The 13,145-nt window shown below is 34.8% G+C and overlaps 2 protein-coding genes across 2 annotated transcripts; both read right to left on the bottom strand.

The window, feature by feature from the left end:
- Positions 1-212: 212 nt before the first annotated feature.
- On the bottom strand, positions 213-1,529 carry LOC145563745 (auxin-responsive protein IAA32-like). The gene is made up of 4 exons (XM_081624172.1): positions 1,347-1,529; positions 701-979; positions 506-614; positions 213-382 (listed from the first exon to the last, which is right to left on the bottom strand). Exons 1-4 carry the CDS (start codon positions 1,447-1,449, stop codon positions 319-321), a joined length of 555 nt encoding a protein of 184 aa, XP_081480298.1. The 5' UTR covers positions 1,450-1,529; the 3' UTR covers positions 213-318.
- Positions 1,530-3,035: 1,506 nt separating this feature from the next.
- Positions 3,036-12,728, bottom strand: LOC145563743 (uncharacterized). The gene is made up of 9 exons (XM_081624171.1): positions 12,192-12,728; positions 11,986-12,063; positions 8,886-9,563; positions 8,512-8,614; positions 6,364-6,464; positions 6,090-6,264; positions 5,296-5,466; positions 3,867-3,967; positions 3,036-3,650 (listed from the first exon to the last, which is right to left on the bottom strand). Exons 1-9 carry the CDS (start codon positions 12,483-12,485, stop codon positions 3,597-3,599), a joined length of 1,755 nt encoding a protein of 584 aa, XP_081480297.1. The 5' UTR covers positions 12,486-12,728; the 3' UTR covers positions 3,036-3,596.
- Positions 12,729-13,145: the final 417 nt, after the last annotated feature.

Below are 13,145 nucleotides of genomic sequence, written 5' to 3'. Positions count from 1 at the left end.
AATGATGACGTTACAAAGGATTATAAGTCATATTAGAATCAAGCATTTGCTGTGAACAAACTATTCACAGGCCTCATTGCCCACACACCATAGTCAACATTATCTCAATTAAGAAGATTTAATGATGACATTAGTAAGGATTAATAGTGGGATTATGTAATGTTGATCAAAAGCTAGATAGATTAATGGAGCAAGCTATTTTACTTTTCATTACAATTTGAAAGCTAGTGAATCTAAATCCTTACTCATATCTAAGTCCTGATAGCAGGCTCAAACGAGTTTCATGCGTTTATGTTATAGAGCAGGCATTGTTTGGACTTAAGAGAGTAGCACTTTGTTCTTTCGCAATATCCTTAACCTCTTTGCACAATCTACAAACTCTCTGCAACCACAATGTATAGTGAAACGAGGGTCAGAAAACACTAAAGCTGTTGCACTGAATGACTAAATTCATGTTAATTTTTGAAAAAAAAAACATGACTATTAGCTAATGAAGGAAACATACTTCCATGGAACATCGCCAGCAGACCTCCACTTCTCCTCTCTGTCCTTGTAGAAGAGCATAAACTCCGATCCACGTTGAAACAAGCGTAAGCCATATGCTGTTAACACACCTGAACTCAAAATTAAGGCCATACTGATAAGAAAATTGTGCATGATTATCTCCTATTCTAGTGAAGTAATGCATTTGTGAGCTTACCAAACATGTTCTCTAGTTGAAGAGCAAGGTCAGCATAACCAGCATGATTGACGAGGCAGATTTTCCTGCCTACGATAATCCCATCCATATTGACCTTAACATAAGTCCATCGTTCTTTGCTCTGGACTCCCTCCAGGTCTTCAGTAGAATTATCAGGGTTAGATTCTGAGCAATTAGGACTTTTGAGGCGTACCAAGTGACTTGGGTACGACCACTGCATCGGATCATTATTGTAACCCCCTGGGACTATTGTCGAATCCATTTGCAATCTTTGGTTACCTGCATCAGTTTCAGATAAAGCATTAGGCTCGCTTTGATGATTAATTTTTTTCACTTTTTTCTCTTCAGCTCAACACTTGAGAGTAGAGGGGGGAGGTAAGGAAAATCCCCCCTACGCTCAAGCAAATGTAGTTGGTGGGAAACTCACCTTGTGTCGTGTAAATGGGAATAACAAGATATATGGAAGGAGTACTTTTGTCCTAAGAAAGGATCTATTCCAAACAACTTCACTAGCTAATTAGAATTTATTTTTGAATCTTGGAACAGTTATCTAGTAGCCAAATTGGATGACATGCTAGATTTGGACCGACCATATAATATAACAAAAATAAACATAATTGAAAACAAAGTGTGTGAGAACACATACTCTGATCAGCATGATGACAAGCTTGGGTATGAAGAGTATTCAAGCTAAGCCCAAGATCAAGAGTTGATGCGTTCAAAAGAAAACCAGCCATGTTCGATTCCATTTAACACTATTTTACCTGCACTCGAGTCTTAGATCAAGCTACTGATGTTTCGATGAATTTTATGAGTAATACTAGACAGATACAGAACACATTATATACGAAAACATAACATGTAACGAAGAATACGATAAGAGCACTAACTCAATGTGGGAGCCTACCAAGACGACATAAAAATTTTGTTCCCACATTGGAAATGTTACCCATTTTGTGATCATCTATCTTCTGAAAAAAAGCAGAACACCATAAGAAATAACGAAGGAAAAAAAACAAGTGATGGGAAGAAATGAATCTTGACAGAAATGGTTAGATTTTGCAGCCTAAAATTGGTACAAAAAATTTATCTTGCTGAAGGTAAATTTCTAAAGATGACAAAACAAACTCTGAGATAACACTGTTGTTGGTTTTCTGCTGTTGCTGCATGACTAGCATTATTTATAAGGGAAATTACTTGATTTATTGTAATTTACTAAATTTATCTATATGCCCATAATATTCTGATGCTTTCTGAATTAAATTTGTTTAACTGAAGGGAGACATTTTTTGTTGGTGCTAAAGTTGACCACTTGTACTCAGTAGTCTGTAGTTGTACCTATGTTGAATGGATTCAAAAGGGTTGGATTTTGTTACATGGAGCCCAGCATAATTCGAAATAATTTCAATGTCATAACTCATAAGCAAAGCAAAGTATAACAATTAAGGTGGTTGCCTACTCTAACATCAAAGATTAAATCCCGTCTACATCATTACCTTTTATTAGGAGCTCTCTCTACACCCAAAAAATATAAATACTCAAGGTTTAACAAGTTAGACACAGTGATTAACAAGGTAACCTCTTCCTCGATATAAGGGAAATCCTCAAGGGGCGCGATGATAAAACGATATGAGGTATTTTAAAAATAACAAAACTCTATAATATGTTTTTTTTAAAGTACTCTTGATCTCTAATAATATGTTCAAGTGCAATGCCATTGTAATTTCTCTTCAGCGTCAACAAAATAAATACAGATTGTAGCATCAATAGTTCATTTAAGCATATAATTGGAGAAAAATCACAACTGATATAGGAAATGAATTCTCTTTATTCATTCATCACCCAATAAACCTTCGTATAATCATACTACATGAATTTCCCAAGTGCTACTCGGACCAAAAAACAATTAAACGTATATTCTATTCAATGTACTAGTATGTTTTTATATAAGTTCAGATAAGTTAAAACAAATTTCACTACTTTACAATAAAGTTGCAACAAGTTTAATTCACAATAAAAATATGCTTTAATCAGATTGCTTAAATTTCAATTAAGTCTTGACAACTTATTTATCATTCAGCTTATTAAGTTATATTTAATTACTGATATATAGAATATAACCTAAAGAGCTAGTTTATTTATTTAAAGCTAATTTCTTCAAAAAATAAAAAATAAGCCTTAACCAAGTAATTTATCACCAAGTAATGGAGTTCCCTCCTCCCCCTCAACAAACAAAATCACACACCATCTGTATCCCAAAATAAAGACAGGATAACACACATCTATTTCACAAACAGTAAGTCTCATCTTATGCAAATAAAAAAAGGAGACCATATAAACATTAACTCCAAAATATATAGATCTAAGATTTCCTTTTCAGTTTTGGCTCTTTGCTTTCCTTAATTTTTGGTTTGATATTGAGAAAAAGAATGACACCCAAAATCCATCACTTGACGTAATGAAAACGACAGGGACATTTTACAACAAAGTCTGTACAGCTTGTAAAGAAAATAATAAAAACCAGCAGCAAAACACATTTTACCAGCATGTTCGATTCTATATACGAACTATAAACTTAAGAGTCAAGAATCTGAAAACGTTATACACATGTATCATTCTGATTTCTGACCAAAAGTATGGGAACCGTATGCTTGGATAGCAGACCAAACCCATCCTGATAGCAACTCTTGACATCCTCAGTAAAAAGGAGAGATGCTTGGCTGCTTGCCTTGGCCAACTTTACTCTGCGTTCCATTTTCAAAATCATAAATTAACTGAGCACCGGTGTGAAAATAGCTTGATTTGGTGAAATGAGATGCAGCTGCTTTGCTCTTTTTAGCCACAAAAAGAAATAAAATCATTTTGAAAGAGGGTCTTGTCCTTTTAATCCAAATCTCTAGTCATTACAGCTCAGAAACTCAACTATACGAGGATATATTTCTTCTACAGCCTGCAAAAACAAGAATAAGCATGCAAAAACAAGAATAAGCATTAAGTTTCAAAAACTTATGTGGAAGGGAGAGGAGGTTGGGGACACTCACAGACTCACAGCAAGCCACAAAAAACTGAAGCAGAAGAATATAAAATATGCTGGTAATTGTATCAAGCATGGCTTTTGGCGATATTGAGTAAATAATTTACAAAAGAAAGGTCAGAATATACTAACCAGTCTTCCTCCAACCAAATCATAGTGTGCATAATGTGGACCTCCAGGTTGTCCAACAACTTCATAAGTAACCATGTTTTCAGGGATAAACTTCACAGTTTCTGTTCCATGAAAGTGTCAAAATTAGATCTTGGACAATCAATTTAAAAACACTAAGCTAAAACTACATCACTTTTCCTCTTGAGTTTTGGTTGGATAAAAAAAACATATTCCTTTGTGCTAGAAACTCGGGGTGGGAGAGCATAGATTTTTAATTTCCTAAAAGGGGCTGCAACGAAGTCCCTGTGTCCCCAAACAACATTTGCCTATTGCACACGTGTTTAGGAAGGTGAATAAAGAAGAGTATAGTGGGGTTTGATTGATTACAGGCAATGTGAATAGTAAAAAAATTGTGGACTAGTTGATTAAAGGTAAATATCACAAGAAAGATGGTGAAATTTGAATGCTTAAAAAAAAGAACTAAAAACAAGTAGGTTTGATTGAAAAAAAATACTACCTCCGATTTTTTTTAGTTGCAACTTTGGGGTATTATTTGGGAGATATAAAATATTCCAAAGTTGCAACTAAAAAAATCGGAGGTAGTAAATAAATTAAAAAAAAAAAAGGATGCTAGGTTTGGTTAATTAAAGGTGAACAATAAGAGAAACAATAATGGAGATTTTTCCTTTTTTATTTTGGGGCAATTTTTGGGTAAATAAGACTGTTATTTTTGGACGGAGGGAGTATTGATTTGTAATCTTGTAAGGAGACTTCTTTTTTATTTTAATAATAAAACAAAATATAATTCACAATAAAGCCAATTTCAAGGATCCACGTATTCGAGTTTGGGTATCATCAATAATATACAAAGTAACTTATCTAAAAAAAATTAGTATAAGAAAGTTCAGTCCAAAACCACCCCAATGTATGCTACTTAATAATAAGTTAAAATAAACCACCCTTAGAAGATTATTCATTTTGTCTACTCAAACCCACCCCTTAACGATGTCCTCACAAAAAACATTCACAGTAAGCTAGCTTAACTACCACGCAGTAACAGTATCTCCAAGACACCATTAACACCAGCATCCATTCATCACTAGCATGTATGTATGTATGTATGTATTCTCAAGACCTAATCAATGTTAATGTTACCTCTTAATTGGCACTGACCACCTCTTAATTAACATAGCATTGACATAAATTAGTGAGGGAGTATTAGTGCGAAAGTGCGAAGACAGAACAATACTTTGGAGGTCACTTATTATAACATCTTCACTTACGGATGTCAGGAGCATCTCTACATTATGTAATAAACCAAAACAAACAAAAAATTTTTTTTTTAAAAAAAAAGTCAGAATCAACGTCATGATGTCTCAGAAGCTAAAAGTCAAACATTAAACACAGACTAAGATGTTAAGAAATGAAATATATAAAAAGTAAGGAATACCATAAACGGCTTCAGGTGGGCAAATGAGATCATGATCTCCCGCGAAAGCCAACACTGGGGTAGTAATTTTGGGCAAATGCTTCTTGTAGAAGAAGGTGCCACTACGGTCACGCAGTCCACCCTCTCGAAGAGCTGTTGTTAGTTGTAGTAAAAGTTTAGCTGATATAGTACCTGGAGGTATTATCATTGAGTTAAAAGAAGATACTTGAGGAAAAATTTATGGTGAAGAGTTGATAGTTGACATTCAAGCAAAATTTCACCTTACAGTTAAAGACATTCTTATGAACACTAGCAAGTATGGCTGCTTGAACATCAATTATAACATAATGACAAATGTACAAGACGCAAAGATAGCAGTTCTTAAAAACTTGGAAAACAGCATAAATGGGAACATCAACAAAAACAACAGTATAATAGAAGCAATCCAACTAGTTCAGATTGCACACACAGAAGTTGATTATATAGGCATTAAATGGTTGTCAATCCACATCTCCAATAAGAAAGCAGTTTTTAACTTCGAAAAGGATAGGGAAAGAACAGATGGAAAATTCAACAAGAAACAACTATAAAAGTTGGGCTAATAATATATGTGCACCTAATCAACAGAATATCAATCCATATAGTGGAGAGTCTATACAAAAAAGCTGATTAACACTTAATACAAGCAAAAGAGGAAAAAAAAAGTGCTTGTTATATGTTGTGTTGTGAGTGCCACATGTACTATTCTTCCTCATCACAGACTGAAGAAGAAAATCAAACCAACATTCAAAAGAATAAAAGGTATTTGTGCGTACAGAAATTGTTCAAAACAAGCTTCTTTAGCAACTCTGGATCCATCATGTCCTCTGCTGATATTAAATTATTTAGCCAAGACAAGACATATGGAGGACTTGATGTAAAAGGGTAAGCAGCTGATAGCATGGCTCCTAGTGGAACAACAGGGACATTAAGGACTTGTGCAGGATTTGCCTGAAAAAACAATAGATGCAAATAAATAAATTATTTTATATCACTTGTAAAAGAAGGAAAGGACCAAAAAAAAGCAGAATTGACTAGTATTCCACTTACAAGGGGTAGGAGCATCTTAAGTGTTGATTTGGAAGTTGTGTAGTCAAGTGAAGACGCCAATGTTACAACAGCTGCTAATCTAGGATCTCTACCTTCGTATCCTGATTTGAACAATAGCCAAATAGTGACTAACCAAAAGTAATAATAGTGATAATTAGTAACCAACATGCAGCTCTTAATAGTAAGTCAGGCTAGCTCAAAAGAACAGTGACGACGGGGATTGTAACAGCAATTTGCAGTCATAGCATACCTCTAATATCAAAAGGGAAATTCTAAAGATAAGTATTACGCTGGTGTTAGTTAAGGGTTAGAATGATGAGCTTTTAGGGGGATCATATTAAGAAGATTGGTCAAGTAGAGATGTGTATGTTTGAGAAGGAATTGCAGGAACACCTTGAAGTATAGAATAAAATACGATATACACAATAAGGTTAAACACATTAATAAGCTAAAGGATGTGTTTGTAGCTTATTGAACACATGTATGTGCACTGGTCCTTACAGGATATGTTTGTAGCTTATTAATGAACACCTTAAAGAATGTGCCCAGCTAGCTTATTGAACACATGTATGTGCACTGGTCCTTACAGGATACGTTTGTAGCTTATTAATGAACACCTTAAAGGATGTGCCCAGCTACAAACTGATCTCATAGATGTATGTGCACTTGGCATTAAAGGATGTGCCCAGCTACAAACAGATCTAATAGACCCTTTACACCAGTACATTTTTAATTAGGCACGTGCAGGAAATTTGATGACCAACCCCAACTTTGGATTTGGAAGTCCCAAAAACAAGACTATAATCTCATGGTGAATTCATGGGGTGTCAAGAGCAACTTCAAGAGTTAAATTTAACTTTATCTTGCACTTTGATCTCTTAGGACTTGTCTTAGGTCAAGAATTACCAATAAATGCCAAAGATTAGGAGCACAAATGTTTGTGAGAGAACCGGAAGTAAAAGTAGCAAAGGAAAATTGTACTTTTGAGGCCAGGAGAGTGCATAGTCCACCAAGGCTTATTAAGCACTGTTGTACATTCCCGCAGCCCCACAATTATTGCAGTACAGCAAATTAAGTGCTGCACCCAGCACAGACATGTGTTGCACAAAACATCCATCCCTCACTGTAGTGGCTGCTTTTGCACAGGAATTTTTCCAAGTAATCATACAGCTATATCCTTTCTTTAAAGCTTAAAGGCCTAGATGTAATCAAGGGTAGCTTAAGCTTAAGGAATCATTGGAAAACCACCCAATAAAAGTGTAAAGATATAAGAGAGTCATTAGGTTCGGTTGATGTCGAGGCTTGATAAGAGGAGACTGCTCTCGTTTTTATGACTTTGTTTGAAAATTCACAAGACTCCTCCTCCTCATTTATGCAACTTAACGTTTACTGATGACACATTCTAGAAAATGGAGGTAAATTCTTATGAACTTAAGCATGCTTTAATGGAGGTTAATTCTTAATTTTTGGTATTTCAAGGGCCTTCTGTCTACTTGCTTTTTGGCAAATAAATCGAGGGTTTGGTGCTCTGTGCTTATCATTATCTCATTATGCGAGACCATTTCTTCTCTCTTAGTATTTCCACTGAAACCAAAAACAAATCCCGGAAACACCATCTTTATAAATGAAGATTTTGAGTCAAATTTACAAGAAAAGCTCTTGGGACCCATTACACAACAAAATTTTGGTGTCAAAACCAACTTCATGGCTTTTAGTTATAGAGATTTCCAAAAAGAATTGAAGTTTGGGTGAGCTAAAGCCACAAAGTTTTGATTTTCCATTTTGGCAAGGTATTGTAGTACTGAGTAGTAACTACTTGATCAATGTTTTACAGATTTCACAATTCTGTAAGTGTTGTCTCTGGTTAAATTCAGAAATGCAATCTGGAAAATCACGATAAAAACATGAAAAGTAATCCCATATCTCAATCTCGTTCTTACTGTTATGATTTCTCTTAAATTTACTTTCTTTTCTTTGTTCTTGCCAATAGATCTCTCCCTCGGTTCCCCCTTGATTCCTGTCTTTAGATTTTGGTAAGGCACTTAGTAGCTCAAGCTTTGACACTTTCATGCAATAAAAAAGACTTCAAGATGTGAAACCAAGTAATCAATAGTCACAAAACATGTACACCAATACGTCACAACTTACCATATTTGGACAGCATCCCATACAACAGTATACCACCCATTGAGTGTCCAATGGCAAACAATTTATCATCCTTGGGTTTGCTTTGAGATATTATATAATCCATCTGCATCACAAAGACACAAAGTGTGAGAGTATAATATTAGAAGGGGGGCATGAAGCTAATTACAGAGCATAAAAAATTGGCAGAATGAGAGATCATACATATATCATGTTAGCTCACATTTAAAAAGATTTTTATAATTGTCATAGCATGAAGGGTGAGGGAGAGTTGAAGAAGATCAGAAATCAGATGAAAGTAGGATTATCAAAAGTTAAAACTGTTAAAAATACAGAATCTGTTTTTAACCAACAATTAAGAAGAAAGGTCACCTCACCACAGCAGGAATATCCTCCTCCAAATAATGATCAAAATCCCAATCATACTTCACCATCACATCAAGCTGTTTCTGAAATTCTTCTATGGTTGTGAAGAAACGGGTCTGCAAATCAAAGAGTGGAGGCGAGACCGAGCGTTGACTTTCTTCAAAGATATTCACTAGCCTTTGGCTTAGATCTGATACTTGATTAGCTACAGAAGAGTTGTCACTAGTTTCTAACAAGCTCGAAAGCTTTTCCTTTATGTCATTGAAGCGGTCAAGTAAATAAGAATCTTCCAAGAGTTTCTGAAGTTGATCAAATAGTCTTGCAGACATGACTTTTGATTGACCTTCACTAAGAAAGCCAGAGAGCCTCTGAGACAAACGCATGAATGTTTCTGTTAATTTTGTAACAAGTTCTGATTCATCCCACATTGTTGGAACTGTCAATGGAGCTCCATTATTAACAGGGACGTCTGCATCAGCTACTGCCCCATCCTCAACAGCTGCAGACTGCCTTGTTTGAGTCGCAGCTTCTTTTGCCTTTTCAGCTGCTGACTCCATCTTACTAGAAATTTCATGGGCTGACTGTTCAACATCTTTAGAGTGTGTAGCAGGCATGCTCAATCCAGCCCCTCTAACTTCCAGAATCCATGTATCAAATCCTTGTCCAGACATGTAGCGAGCAAATGAAGACTGCCACAAAAATAATATTAATTAAAAAAAAGGAAACAAAGCCACCTAAATAGTTTTAAGACCGCCAGAGACCATATTTCATCTTATTTACCTGCCAATCAAAAAGCCTTTATTTGACAACATGATCCCAAGAAAAAGTAGACTATAAATCAAAGCAGAATTTCAAAAATGAGACTGACCTTTTTTTCATGCAAAAGGAAACGACATAGAGCACTCTAGCATATGAATGAACAATAATATATACATATAACTAATGAATCTTATCCTCCTTAACACCCTTGAGAGAGAGAGAGAGAGAGAGAGAGAGGGGGGGGGGGGGGGGGGGGACACATAAAGGTACCCCTAACTGCCCTATGGCCACCTTTCCATTCCATTCTATCCCAGCCACATTTGCAGCAAAACTCCAATGTTTTACTCCTTTTTATGACACTCCCAGTTCACATTAAGGCATTTCTTGACTATGGATACATTAACCTAAATGCCTATGCCCCAATTCTTGACTTGGGATCATGTTGACCTGAACCCTATCAAAATCAGAGTGCCATAATGCTTATAAAGGCCGACCATATTTAATATTCACAGCAAATGTTATCAAGACTTGACAGAAAATGGCTGTGGTGTTACTGTGGAAAAAAAACAACAATTTTGGGGTATATTTAAAAAAAAATTGCATTAAGGTTTAACAATGACCGTAGGATACTAGGATACCCCACTTAAATGCCAAAAGTTATAAGTGTAGAGCTTATGTAGACTTAACAAGTCCTTATATAAAGCATAACAACCAAGTAAACACAGAAATACAATGAAATTAAGTCTATCTTAATGCATCTTAGCTTTTCTAATATGGCCAGCTTAGATACTTCACGCCATGCATATATGAAGGAGATAAATTAATACCTTCACAGTACATTCTTCTCAAATTCACTTTCAATTGGTGCATATGGTGTTAATCTAGAGACTACAAGGCAAGGAACATGGAGACCAGCCAGAAAGCTAACCTCTCATAAATGATTTAAAGGAAGTGAAAAAAAGTCCAAGAATTAAACTGGTTTCGGAAAGTAGTAGGTTACAAGCTAGAGACAGAATCACTGACTCTCTTTTAACTTAAGGTTGTAATAAACTAGAAGAAAAGCAAAATATAAATAAAGTACACTATCTTTGGTTTTCAATGAGAATGCACCGCTGAAGATTAATGAGATAACAGGGACAGAAGCTTAAGAACAATATGACATTTGTTCAAGGAAAACTAAAAAGAGACTATAGACATTTTGTCAAAATGAAGAATATAAAAATTATTTAGTACTTCGTATTTCATATAATACCTAGCCCTGTTGATGAATGACATATAACTTCACCAACTTTAAGATAACAACCTTAGTTCAAACTAAGTCCCAAATACTTCCTCATTTAAATTTGAGGCTAGGAAAATGTCCTAGACAGTCCTTTTAACCAGGGATATGACCCAAGCAAGATGAATAAATCTAGCCCATCACGTTGTGAAAAAGAAAGCAAAAATTCTGAAATTATAGCAGAAATTTAAAATGCAAAAATTACTAATTTCTTCTTCGTTCAATTTCTAATTCAAAGTAGTGCCAAGCTCTACGGAGCATGTGCGTAGTGTATTGGTAGTTTGTTAAAGTAAGAAGGCATATTATCCTTACTTGAGTTAATGTAGTAGCTTAGTGGATCCATGTATACCCACTAAATCAACTTATGTTTCCTTAACTCTAATAAGTAGTTAAGATGTGCATGCGTATATAAAGTCTTGTAATGCTACAAAGCCTACAATGTTTAATTGGATTGAATACATGTATGTTCTTATTTCTCCTATCTTATCTCTATTTATAATTTCTAACACATCCAAGCTCATCACTCATAGAATTTCTTACTTTGTTGTTATTTATGTGACACGCGAATCATTCTTTCCATAAATGACATTGACCAACTCATTTTTACAATTTCTTTCACTTCACTTGGAGCTACTAAACACTAACTAAAAAAGGTTAATTAAAAAATTAATTCATTACCCACTATATTATGAAGTACTCGTATAAAATAAAAACCCCACTACACAGTACACACTAAATAGAATACGTAGTATAAACATTTTAACATTGTTCATAATTTTCATCACACCGACAACTCATATACGGAGTACCAGATCATTTCCAGATAACGTACAGATAATCAGGACAACTCAACACCTCAAATCCTCAATCATTGTTATGTTTCACAGTCATATCAACAACTAATAACAATATTAAGTTGCATCTATTACTTTGTCAATTCGCAGCGCTAAATTATATCATTGATCAATTAAACACTTAAATTCCAATGACATTGATGAACCAAATCATAAAAAAGCAATAAACATCCAAAAATAAAAATTTATTAAAAAAAAAAAAAGTGAAAATTTAAGTACCTCGGGAGATAGATCATAGCCAATCGCATTGGTCCCAACACCAGACAATAACAAAAGAGGATGATTCCTGGCAGTAGCCTGCACATTCACCATAGTTAAACACCCAAAAATCACAATCAAAACCCTAATTAAAATAAATAAAAATAAAAAAAAATAAAAAAAAACCTCAAATCAAACAAAATTAAATAAATCAAAAAATTAAAAACCTGAGGATTAGGATGATAACGCCAAAGAGCAAGACGCCAATCAGAATTGGCAACATGAACATAATGAAGCTCGTCAGCAGTACAAATCGAGGGTTTATCAACAACCTTCTCAACGGCGTCGTTTGAGAAAGCTTTAACAGTCAACCGCAGCGAAAGACGGTGATAATTACCGGAAGCAGCCGGTGAAAACCGGCGGCGATAATCGGCGGTAAACGGCGGCGAAAGGCGGCGGAAGAATGAGGAGAATTGGAGAGAGAAACGCATATCTGATTGAAATTGAAATGTAATCGCCATTTTTAATGGTGTATTTATTTACACTGAGAATAATTTGATGCTTTGTAGGAAGCGGTGCTACCGCTTAATTTGCGTTTGGCGCTAATTTCAGAAGTTTTGATTAGAAATTTGAGTTTGTTTGATTTATCTATTTACTCGTAATTTCATTTGAAGAAAGAAGACATTTTTTACATTACAATATGTAAACGAGAATATTGAATTTCAGATTTGTTGTGTCTTGTTTGTGTGGTCTAGTTGTTGTAATCATTGTCTTGTTTTTTTTGACTTTATGATGGTCCTTGCTGGAAGTGATACATATCCTATATCCATAATCACATTAATCCATATTACATACCCTTTATCTATCCAAGGATGTGTTCAACATTAGCTAAGGGTGTCCATTATTCGGATAAAAACCGAAATCCAATCCAATCCAAACCGAATTATCAATTCGGATCGGATCCAAACTTTAAATCGGATCGGATCGGATTGAATTTTTTTTGAAAATTCGGATTTTCGGATTGGATCGGATTGACGTTGTTCGGATCTAAAAAACCGAAATAACCGAATTATGAAAGCGTTATTTTACAAAAAAAATATTGTTAATATTAATCATGTTAAACTATGTTTATGATTATAACAATATTAATCATGTAAACCTATGTTTTCAATACTTGTACA

This window comes from Chenopodium album, chromosome 10 (genome assembly GCF_948465745.1).
Source record: "Chenopodium album chromosome 10, dcCheAlbu1.1, whole genome shotgun sequence".
Taxonomy (NCBI): domain Eukaryota; kingdom Viridiplantae; phylum Streptophyta; class Magnoliopsida; order Caryophyllales; family Amaranthaceae; genus Chenopodium; species Chenopodium album.
The sequence above is the reverse complement of the archived record's forward strand: the minus strand, read 5'-3'. Positions and strand labels throughout refer to the sequence as shown.

Coding starts and splice junctions, on each gene's coding strand:
- LOC145563745 (XM_081624172.1), bottom strand. CDS start 1,449: ATGGAATCGAACATGGCTGGTTTTCTTTTGAACGCATCAACTCTTGAT. Junction 980..1,346: donor TTGTCATCATGCTGATCAGA/GTATGTGTTCTC, acceptor AAACTGATGCAG/GTAACCAAAGATTGCAAATG. Junction 383..505: donor GCTGGCGATGTTCCATGGAA/GTATGTTTCCTT, acceptor TTGTGGTTGCAG/AGAGTTTGTAGATTGTGCAA.
- LOC145563743 (XM_081624171.1), bottom strand. CDS start 12,485: ATGGCGATTACATTTCAATTTCAATCAGATATGCGTTTCTCTCTCCAA. Junction 6,265..6,363: donor TTAAGATGCTCCTACCCCTT/GTAAGTGGAATA, acceptor TTGTTTTTTCAG/GCAAATCCTGCACAAGTCCT. Junction 5,467..6,089: donor GCTTGTTTTGAACAATTTCT/GTACGCACAAAT, acceptor TAATACCTCCAG/GTACTATATCAGCTAAACTT.